The sequence below is a fragment of the Ahaetulla prasina genome, chromosome 5 (assembly GCF_028640845.1).
Source record: "Ahaetulla prasina isolate Xishuangbanna chromosome 5, ASM2864084v1, whole genome shotgun sequence".
NCBI classification, from domain to species: domain Eukaryota; kingdom Metazoa; phylum Chordata; class Lepidosauria; order Squamata; family Colubridae; genus Ahaetulla; species Ahaetulla prasina.
In genome coordinates, this window is record NC_080543.1 from 42,321,713 (window position 1) to 42,333,828 (window position 12,116).

A 12,116-nucleotide genomic window follows, 5' to 3' on the forward strand; every position below is an offset into this window, starting at 1 on the left:
GTTTACAGGTTCAGCTCTGTGATCTTAAGCAGGGGCGAGTTTCAAAACCCGTTACTACCGGTTTGCTCGTGGCGCACGTGCTCACGTGCACAATGCTTCTGCGCATGTGCAGAAGCATCTGAGCAGGTGGGAAGAACCTCCTGATACTACTGGTTCACCCGATACAGGATGAACCAGTCTTAAGTCTCAGTCATTATTTTTACTGAGGTTAAAATATATATCTTGTAGTCATGCATGTGTTGTAGTTCTGTTAACTATAGTTTGACAGCACAATAGATGATTTGCCTGGCAAAGGATCCAAAGTCAATAGCTGCAAATTCAATTGAAAGAGCATGTGGTAAAAGACCTCTACTGGAGGCTTTGGAGAATAATTTTGTCAGGTAGCATGGATATAGAAAACTACACAGATAAAAAGCTTTGACTTTGTATAGGTATATACTTTCCTCTGCTCTAGAAATAGGGCAATCAGTGTTAAAAAAGAATTTTCCACTGTTCACTTGGGTGCTGCCAGTACAAGTATAATACTGCTATAATATTTCAAATGTTCATCTGGGAATTACTTACATTGGCTGAACAGGCAAGTAGGTTACATAATTAATCTAAAAAAATTAAACCAAAAATTCAAAGCATCTCTTTTATCTCTTACCCAGCCAGCAGAGATCAAAGTCAGAAATGCTTTCAAGAAAGAATTTTTCTTTTGGAGTGCCAGCTGTCTCCATGGATGAATTAGCAGCCTTTGCTGAATCTTACAGTCAACAGGTTCATCGGACTGAGGCGAGTCAGGAGCCACGACATTTTGAGAGAACAGGATCAAGGGTGGGGCCAATACAACATCTGGAGAATTCAGATGATTTTTATAGTAAATGCAGGGGAGGAAACCATGAACCAGTAACAGACCCAGACCGGGGTTGGAGATACAGTCCACCTAGGAGACGTATGCATGAAGAGAAACACCTGCCTAGGCTAGTGTGTCGGACACCTGGGGGAAGTCAGAAGTATGATCACTCCTACCTCACTAGTGCCCTTGAAAGGAAATCACGAAGCTATGATGAGAATGGTGAACATAGTGAGACGCCTTCAAAACTCAGCTCACAATCCAGTCAAAGGGGAGGATCTTATTATGCTTGGTCACCATCATCAACTTATAAAGCAGAACAGCAGCAGCAACAACCTCCACAACAAGAGGAAGGAGAAGATACTCTGCCACCTTACAGCGAAAGGGAATTGAGTCGGGGTTCTTCATACAAAAACAGAGAACAACCTAATTTCAATTCATCAGAAAAGAAGAGGAAAAAAGATCCCCCCAAAACAGTGAGGCTATTTTGATACCCTTGCTCTGGGGATAAATGGGCAGAATGTTTATTGCACTTTGATAGAACAATTTGGAGATGTTGTGTACTCTGGATTTAATGTTAAAGTTGCAGTTGGCAAAAAAACCACCACCACCCCTCACTACTTTTTTTTATCTCAGGGAATATTTCTTTTACAACTCAAAAATCCACATCTAAAAATGTGGCCAGATGAAAAGCATAGTGCAAAATTCATTATCATAGATTAAGAGAAATATGAGTGAAGCAAAATATGAATTCAGCAAGTATGTGTCATGGGCAGAAGGGTATGCCATGAAATCAGTAGGAATTGTCTTAATGTCATCTTAATTTCATCAGTAAAAAGATAATTATTTATTAATTTACACTTATAAGTTAAAGAATTTAATATTAGGCCACACTTGAAAGACATTAACTTATTTCTTAATGGTTGAAAGAGTTGTTATACAATGAATTTACAATATGAACTATCCATTGAACATTGTAGCTTTGGAAGTACAAGAATGATAGCAAAAAGACAAGGATCCTGTATTAGAGTCTAGTCAGATGGTTCTTCTGCTTGTGAGACTTCATTGGTTTCCATTGATACCCTTGTGGTGAACCAGATTTGTGAACAGTAAATCATGAAATTGAATACCTTATAAATCTGAGTATACAGAAAATCCTTGTTAGTGACTGCCTTGGTCAGTGACCATTCACAGTTACAACTATGGTGAAAAGTTATTTTGTGATCAATATCCACATTTATGAATTTCACAGCATCTGTTTCTCCGTCACATGTTTGCATAGTTAGTACATATAGTTAGTAGTACGCATTGTTAGTATACATTATTCTGTGCCTGATCACTTTTTTCTTCCCTCCCCCACTCACAAAGCAGAGTATTTGTCTGTAACCAAACTTTTCGCCAAAGCACAGTGCATTGCTAAAAAATGCTAACAGGCTCAGCTCTGTGATCTTCATTAGTTGATAAAACCATACAGCTCACAGCTGCTGCCTGAAACTGACAAGATCCAAATGAGTTTCACACTAAAGGCTGTTGTTTGTCTCTTGGGCAGCTACTGGCTGGCAGCTGGCAGTATGCTAGGCAAAAAACTGGGTCTACTGCATTCCTTTTGATGTGGTGCTATGTGTGTCTGTTACTCTCTTGTATTCCCTTCCTCCCTATTGAATGTAAATGCAGATATTGATTTTGCTCTTGCTAATTATCCTAGTGTTGGGGAGAAATTCTGAAAGATAAGGGAGTAGGGAAAAGGGACTATATAAGCATTTGTATCCTTCAGACTCTGTAAAACATAAAAAAAAATCTGAAGTAATAACTTAGAGAAAGTTGCAGTCACATGAATTTTCGCTTCCTACTTGAGTCACCGGTTCCAGTTGTGGTCCCTGAATGATGACTAGACTACCTATATTAAATATAAACTTCAGGTTGTGCTTATGAGAAAACAGATCAAAGGAATAGGGACAAACTGTCCACAAACGTTTTTAAGGTTCCTATGAATGAATAAATAATTGAATGATAGCCATTTTTCTTTTCGTGATCATTATATATAATAAACCATTCAACAAATCAATGAAAAATACATATTGATTACAATTAGCACATGGCAAAGCCTCTAGATCAATTAGAACTGACTTGTAGGATAGTCTGTTGGCCTGAAATGGCCAAATGGCCACTTTGTTCTGTTCTTTGTGTGTCTTGTCTCTTCCTAGATTAACTTGGTAATGGATAAATATTTTTTTTCAGCCATCGGGCAAAAGCTTTTTTTTTTTTAAAGGAAGGCTGAATGCTTGATTCATTGAATTGTGTGTTCCACGTGAAAAGAACCACAGTGATTTTTTGCCTGTTTCACATGGAATAAAAGAAAAAAGAGGAAAAGGGATTTGCCTTAACATATAGAAATAATTGTAACCTTCGTTTTACTTTGTTTCTTTATTTATATCATAAAAAGGCCCCTTTCTCTTGAAGTGAAGCCGTTCTTCTTTTTGTCTGAAAGAATAAGCACTTGACCACACAATATTTCATGGTACTGACTATTGTATTGCTAAGTGATCATTATTTCAAAGGAGAAGGGGAAAAAACTAGAACTCCTTTGATGGAGTATGTACATTTTTTAACTCTAAAAAAGAGGAATACAAAATGAAATTGTTCTATTTTTTCATTATTTTCAATTGGAGGACTATGCAGATGTGTATTAGAGATACAATATGGCAGAAATGTTTGATCCTCTTCATTTTATGTTTTTTTGGGGGGAGGAGGACGTAAAACATTGATGTGTTACATCCCAGCTTTGTTGATTGTTTTTATATTTTTTGCTTCTCTTTCCTTGTTTTTCTCAGAATGAATTCCCAACAAGGATGTCCCTTGTGGTTTGATGTTGCTGTAGAAGAGTTAACTTAATGGACTGGGAAAACAGAAGCAAAGTCATGAAGTCTTAAAAAGAAATAAATGCTTTCATAGGGTACATTCAGAGATTTGTGTATCATCTTGTGAACTGAGATTTTATAGTCAGTGTTAGCCGGCTGATCTCATGCAATTGATGGGCTAACCCCTTGGAAAGGAACACTTGACCAGGAAATGAAACACAAAGGTTTCTTTTGGCAAGTTTATCCTCGGATGTCTTTCTGCAAAGGTGCTTCCTTTATATTCTATCTTGAGCCCTCTCTGGAACATTTGCAGTTTTAGAGAAGCAACTGCAATGTATAGTAGAATTTTTGTCTTCTGATATGGCAGACTTTCCACATGCACTGGGTCTTATGTTGCACAGGAAACATGGCCACAGGTTCAGGGAGTTTGCCCCATTTCTCTGCTGAATCACATACAGACAGAAATAAAGACTTCAAATAAATACTTCATGATTGTTGTGATTTAAGAAATACTTTTCAAGAATACCTAGAAAAGGAAATTTTCATCCTTTAGGAAATGTCCTGAAACAGAGAGGTGGGGCATTGGACTATGAAGGACAAAGCAACAATGTATGACATCTGAATTTCATTTGTTATTGTTTTTTAATGTCCTGTTCATTCAATAATGGGAGATGCCAGTGAGATTAATGTTTTATTTTGAAAGTGAAACTCAATATAGTTTGCTGTAATGAAAATGTTCCATGTTATTTTGCTATTGTCTGATATGATGTATCAGCATTGCCTTACAGATAAAGTATAGCCATAAAAGGCTTCAGCTGGGGTTACTGAATGGTCCTATCATAAGATGAGCTCAAGCTCAGGTTCTGCTGACAATACTCTTTGGACAATTACCATTGCTTTAGAAAACCAATTGGGAGGAGACACTACAACTAGAAAGAATAAAACGAGATGCAAAGAAAATGCATACACACACATACATACAGAGAGAAAGTGAAAACAAAGAACATATCTATGTAAATCTCTCTCTCTCTCTCTTTTATACTTACACATAGATCAGTATTACTTTGTGATTGTTATTACTGGTTAAGACTATTCTAAAAGCAATAGAAAAAAAAACCCTAAAAATTTAAAAAAAAACATTGGATAAACCTGACCATTAAGACCTACTTCATGTTTTTTAAATTTTTTGTAAAGCATCAATAGTCTTAACAATTGGGTGGCAGAATTAGCAGCTTAAAGAGCTCTTGAGTTTGGTTTCTTTTGTATCAAGTTGAAGGCATCAGGAAATTTAAAAAACCCTCAACATTTTCCCATGCATATTTTTTTATAATAAAGGGTTTTAAAATGTTAAAAAACAAAAGGTCTAAAATCTTGAAATATTCCACGTGAAGACCCAGAAAATCTGAGAGTTTCCAACCTTATGAAACTTTGATTATTATTTTTATTTTTTTACGATTAAACTAGCTTTATTTTGTAATATTGGAGAAGCCATGCTGTCACTTTTCCTTCCGTTAACAAATAACACAAGGATTGCTGTTAACAAATAAGAGCAATGATATCCTAACATAAACCATCTTATTTTATGTGACAACACTAAGACAGTTCGATTTCTTTTCTGAAATGTCAGGTTTTTTTCTTGATAGACAACTCGTTACTAAGCTTTATCAATATCAGAAAATATTTCAGAGTTGGCAGAAAACCAGTACATTGTTTCCTAGCTGTAAAAATCATTAGAAACTTCCTGTTAACATCTTTGCATAAAAAAAGTTACATTGTATGTACTGATGAAAAGAACAGACAGCTATAATTATTCACAAACTCGTGCCCAACAGATACACAAGGTTTTAAGTCCAAGGTCAATCAGCATTTTGCTGGAACTCCAAAAATTTTAATTCAAAATAATGGAAAGTCATCAGCATGGGGTAATTGAGCTACCCATATGTAAGCTTAGCCTATACAGTAGCTTTTTAGATGTAGAAGACTAATAAACAAGACGCTCTCTTAGTGACCGTTGTGCTTTTTTTTATGCTTATATGGCTGTGTCCTGTTCATGGTAAATGAGATTGCATTAACTATCAGCATAATTGACCTATTGACTAGTTCATGTATCATAATAGACTAAGCCTGAGTTTAATTGTGATTTGATGGACAAGTGAAAAGTTTTTGTTGCCAATATACTATACATACTAATCCATAAATATACTAATAAATTCTGACATACATCCAACATACTAATCCATAAATCTCAATATATAAATTATACATTGTGCCAAAACCAACAATACATTATGCTGTATCATGATGTGAAAACAATTGATACAATATGAATATACTTTGAAAACCCCAGTACGATATATCTTTTACTTAATGAAATAATGAGGGTTATGGATGCCTGATAGAGTTAAATGCCCATTACACCCAAATACGGTCTTATACATGCATATTTTTCATGTGCATATTCAATATAAAGTAGTGGATTTTGTCTCCTGCAGCTGAGTGCTGCTCGACTTAGACCCAGTAAATTCAAGGTTTTATGTGCTATTATTTGCAAGACTTCACATCAGCAAAGCAATACATTTTTACACCTCAGTTAATCAACCTCATACTCAGAGTCTTGTAGCAGAAGTTTGACAGATACAACTTGGCTAAATTGCTTTATTATAGACCAAATGTTATATAAGTGCAGAAGATCTGCTACTAATGAATACAAAAATGAAACCCTAGATATAATTGTATCAAGTGTTTAAAGTCTATATCTTTCCATCCGGCCTTTTGGGTGTCAACAGACTTTGGCCATTCTTTTTCTGTCATTAAAAGTTAGAGATAACTACTAAATGTTTATGTAATGATTCTGTCTGTAAATGAAATCTTGCTAATTTCAGCTCTTATACCAATCCACTTAGTATCCTTTGGTTATAGTGAAAAACAGAAAATACATTTTCTAAATCAGGGGTTCCCAGCCCCCAAGCTGTGGCCCACTATCGGGCTGCCGCCTATTCACAACTGAGTGTGTACAGGTACGTGTGTGTTGCTCTGCTGTTCATGCAAGTTAAATTGCACACGTGTGCCTGCTGCTCACTTGACTCGGTTCCCCTCCTCCGCTGGCCCGCCAAGCTGCAAAGGTTGGGGACCGCTGTTCTAAATAATCAAGCCTTCATATATTTATCTTCTGATCCTAATTAACCTGTAGAATCAGGGTTTGTGAAAGGAAAGTAGCATAAGTTCTCCTGAAGATAATTTCATATAAACTGATCCAATTCAATAAATCACCATTGCTTGTAACTGCCACTTACTTTTGTAGCATACGCCAATCTTGAGTGACAGTATGATATTTTGCTCACAAGTGGCCTAGTAATCACCACTCCAATGGACAGTTTTATTCAGCTGACCCTTACCTCTACTTATTTTAATGAACCACTGATACATTATTAAGGGTTTTTCTAAAGCAGCTCTTCATGATCTGACCTTGAGATTACTGCAGTTTTCCTTTCTCCAGCATTTTGGCTGGGGCAGTCCTTTGTGTAAGTCAAATTTCCACTATACTGTTTTTAGTGATAACATAGAAACATTTGTGCATTTTACTACTGAATTTTCAGAGAACCTTGAAGGAAATTGCGTTTGGGAGATGACTGCTGATAAGCTCAGCTTGACACTGAAGGAAAAAATATGATCTTTGCCTTAATTACATTATTATTATTATTTTATTATTTATTAGATTTTTCGTGGATGTCCCTGTCCAGCATTAGGAAGGCTGGCTCAATTCAAAACTAGCTAATCACTCTCAAATATTATTTTAGGCTTGAAGTGGGCAGCCAAAATGGAGTGTGATGTATGTAAACTTGTAAAGATTATATCTTTACTGTATTTAATAAATATATGTAGCCACCATCTTTAAGCTAAATTTCATAAACTGAATATTTAACTTAAAACATTTCAGAAAATTTCAAAATAAATATGAGAACAACCTGACTGCAACATCTTTCACCCTGTTGATCGCCAGAGTTCATTTGACATTTATCTGAAAAGATAGTCATCTGATACTACAAGTAATTATGCCAAATGGACTTGCATTAGAATACATTTACACTGCCTCTGTTTTTATCTCTTCAGTTCCTCAAAAGTTGGCTGTATAATGCTGAGAACAAGAAGAATCACTTCCTGACCTGGGTTGTAGAAAGTATTGGAAAAGCAAACATCCCTTCACATACTTGGTGCATCAAAGAGAAACACATTAATTTCTTACAAACATATATGCATGAATTTATATTATTTGCATTTCTCTGGCTATGTTTTAAAAAGGAAATTAGACGTCTACCTCCTACAATGCACACTTGCAAAATCATCAGAATAATAATAATAATAAATGTCTAGGATGGCTAAAGTTCAATTCCTTCTAATGATAGATTGCTTGCTTATTCTCATTTAAAGGAATACCATTGCAAAACAATTTGAAACTCAACCATTTTCAGTTTCAAGCAAATAAACTTGGCTAATTTCTCAAAACAGATGCCATTGTGCAATTACATAGATCCAAAGTTAATTTTAACTTTCAGCGTGATCTTGTGAAAATTCCTCAATGAACATGAGACACCTTTTGCTCTCTGTAAACTTAAGCACATGCATTTTACAATATATTCTTAAGATATCAGCACCATCTTGTGGTCATACTTTAGACATTCAGTTATTGCCTTTTTGAAAAGGCAACCTTACTGACAAGCAGCAAATAAATCCTATTGAAATAAATAGAAAACATTTGGAACCAGGTAACAAATAAATATATTTTTATTGCTTCCTAGAGGTAAAATGTGCAGTAAATTCTCATTTGCCATCACAGGTCACAACGTTGTTAGTAAATGCTGAGAAAATTGTTACATTTTCTAGAGTAGAACAGAATATGCACTGATGGCATTAGCTGGTTTGGTACTGAAACATCTGCAAGAAAACAGCCAAGCTCAGGCAGCACAGAAACCCACAATTGTTTCAGGGCATTCCACTGTAAATTAGTTTAAATCATTTAATTGGAAAGAATACCAAGTGGAAAATAAAAAATAATATTGATGATTGGTATTCATGAATAATATTTTTATATGATATAGACAATCATTTTAGATAATTGGCATCTTGCTGAGTTTTATACTCCCTCCATATTATTTCTTGTACCAGAAAATGTTTTTCTCAGAATCTTTCAATTGAAGTGGTGAGCCGGCTAAATTAATACACTCCTATTAAGGATCCAGATTGTTGGGGAAATATGCTGACTTTGTAAACGGCTTAGAGTGGGCTGTAAAAGCACTGTGAAGCAGCATATAAGTCTTAAGTCTAATTGCTATTGCATTAACAAGGATTGGAGGGGGGAAACAGTGGCTGTGATGCCACTTCCTACCTCATTTTTACTTTCAATAAATATAGTTTATACTGGGTCCTTTGAATTTGTGTAACAGCAGTAGAACTGAACTTCTTTACCAAATGATGCACCTTTGTATACATGGAAACTGCTTCAGCTGCATGCAACTGTTTCTCAGCTATAAACACATGCCTGTCATATAGCACAAGATGTATGATTCATGGATATTGCTTTTTTACATCCTTTGTAGAATGTTGGAAGCATTGGGGGGATGGATAATTTCAAAAGGTGAGTTCTCAGCTAGTATTACTGTGTGACCATATCTCTGTGGTCTTTATCAGGGTAGCACAAGAGTGAAATAGCAAAATCATAAAACTAATGGGAGTGACCCCTCTTCCCTTATGCATTATGTGTGTTGCCTCTATAATGAGAGGAAAGGCAAAACACAGCTAAATCTTTGGAAATAACTTCAACCTCCATTATGACATCATCTGTTGAATAAAGAATTTTATTCTATTTTTATCCAACACTCAGTTGGGGTTATGATAGATTGGAATTAAGAGAAGGGTGAATCTACCCCATTGTTAATCATGAGCAGTAAAGCTGGAGGTGCTTTGCATATCACTTTGTTTATGACAAGGTGCATGTATACCTGATCAGGGCAGCATTTTCCAGCAATGACTTAGGGCCTCTGTGGCTCAGACTGGTAAGACAGTCTGTTATTAACAGCAGCTGCCTGCAATTACTGCAGGTTCAAGCCCCACCAGGCCCAAGGTTGACTCAGCCTTCCATCCTTTATAAGGTAGGTAAAATGAGGACCCAGATTGTTGGGGGCAATAAGTTGACTTTGTATATAATATACAAATGGATGAAGACTATTGCTTGACATAGTATAAGCCGCCCTGAGTCTTTGGAGAAGGGCGGGATATAAATGCAAATAATAATAAAAAAAGAACAGAGGTAATAATGAAGAACATAGATTGTCAAGGACGTAGACTGCAATTTTCATGCAAATATTTTTTTTCTGCTGACTCGAGTATGGATGCATAAGCATTTAAACACAGAAATGGTGAAAGAACCTGTAATTCATCCAGGATACATGGTGGGAAGACTCTGACCAGACTGTCTGTTGGGCAAGCACTAAATACATTTCATGCCAAAACTTTTTATGTGCATGAAGAAGAGAAAGATATAGAGATTCGTCAATGTTTATTCTGTTAAAAATATGCCCAATAAGTCTCTCTGTTGCATATACACAGATGCTGAAAATCTGACTATGATTGCAGTCGGGTATATATGTATTACGGCAACTTTCCTGACCAAGGACCCACTGATAATTATCTCTAATGTAGAATCTACTCCAAATTTCTGAAGACTGCATACTGATGACTGGCTGGGACTGGTTACAAAGATAAGAGTTAAAACCACACTTTTCAAAAATTCCTGTTTACATAAAGAGGAAAATCTATATTGGCACCATCTGATACTGCAGCTGGGTTATTTAAATAAAAAAATAATAATGTACTCAACCAATTGTTTAAATTACCATAATATACTGGACCATATACTAATCAGAGATATTTGATTTGTCTAACACACTAGATAAAATTTCATTACTGGTTTATAGTAACTAGTCTCTTCTTCCTTGGAAGCTGCTATTTACAACAGCTTTTTAAAATATTTTTTATTTTTTCTTCAAAAATACATAGAAAAAACCACATTAATTCTATTGCTACATGCAAATAAGCTATTGAATTTTTGTTTATTAGTGCAATACCTTTGCCTAATATTAATCTGGTACACATCAGGCTAAATAAAAATGTGGTAATTTTCTTGTGATTTTAAGAGTTCTGTGAATCTAATTACTGTAGTCTGTAAATTTTGATGTATGATTTGAGAGTTTGGTAAGCCTAGCAAATTATGTCCTGTTCAACAGACCGCAGGAAACCATATATAAACTTACATATTGAGTTAATCAACATAAAATAAAACATATTATTATATTTTAAGATATATGAATCCAATCGTTGTGGCATAAGCTACTTAGGGAAAATCTCTCTCTCCTGCTCTCCATGTCCACAGGGTATGATAAATCACAAATATGTGATCAAAGTTCTGCCAGTTTTTTATGTATGTCACACATGGAGATATCTGCATGCATCCTAACTATCTTCTATTTTACAATCACAGAACTAGAGGGAATAGTAGAATCATAGCTTAACCCTTCTGAGGCAGGAAAACAATTGTTAATACCTCCCTGTAAGAGACACTTGAGGGCCTTATGGAGTTCCAGATTTTTGCAGGTGGATAAAAAAAAAGAAAAAAAGAGAGAGGACTCAGTCTAATTTGGATTCTTGCACTGCAAAGAGAATTGAACCCAATAGCCTAAGCGGTTTGCTGAGCAACATGGTTCGTCAGGTTTACCCATTAACAGAGCAGCAAGGGAAGATAACTATGATTGACTAGGGCTACTACTTAGGGAGATTTTATATGTTTGATCTTGTACTAGAAAAAATATGCCTTGTTCAACAGTGAAGCAGACGTTACTGTGCTTGGAAAGGGGAAGATTATCTTTACAATTGATCACTGCTGTGAGACTATTATATGTGCAAAAATGGAAAGACTGTGAAATATCCACAATGGTTGGTGAAGATGACAAAACTATGAGAGATGGCAAAATGAACCTGTTTGCTTAGACAAACTATAGATTTAACCACCATATTTCAATTTCTTTTTGGTGGCCCCTGATCTCTTGAAATTTTACAACATAAATTCAGCAACCCTTTCCTTTTCCACACCTTGTTTTAACATGTTAAACATACGAGTCCTAAAAACAGACCCAAGGTATTTTAGCTTAACTAATCTAACTGAGCATGCATATACACAGAAATAAAAATAGTGACTCTGAAACCACAAATAATTTTGCATGCAGCATCTTGAGGTAAGAGATAGACCATAAGCCATTCAGAGATCTGCACTTTACCTGCTATATTCCACAGCCTTAATATGTGCTAATGAACTAATTTATTCTTGCAAAATTGATTATCAGCCCAAGTGCTAGGGCTGTGTATTGTCTCTC

At 35.6% G+C, this 12,116-nt stretch overlaps 1 protein-coding gene across 1 annotated transcript; it reads left to right on the forward strand.

The window, feature by feature from the left end:
• The first annotated feature begins 157 nt into the window (after positions 1–157).
• On the forward strand, positions 158–5,701 carry LOC131199509 (immunoglobulin-like domain-containing receptor 2). Its single transcript, XM_058185334.1, has 2 exons — positions 158–1,311; positions 3,667–5,701. The coding sequence occupies exons 1-2, from the start codon at positions 673–675 to the stop codon at positions 3,700–3,702; spliced, it is 675 nt and encodes a 224-aa protein (XP_058041317.1). The 5' UTR covers positions 158–672; the 3' UTR covers positions 3,703–5,701.
• The last annotated feature ends 6,415 nt before the right edge of the window (positions 5,702–12,116 follow it).

Bases quoted from the DNA above. Each gene is read 5' to 3' on its own strand.
- LOC131199509 (XM_058185334.1), top strand. From the start codon at position 673: ATGCTTTCAAGAAAGAATTTTTCTTTTGGAGTGCCAGCTGTCTCCATG. The intron at 1,312-3,666 runs GTGAGGCTATTT...TGTTTTTCTCAG, and splicing joins AAAAAGATCCCCCCAAAACA to AATGAATTCCCAACAAGGAT.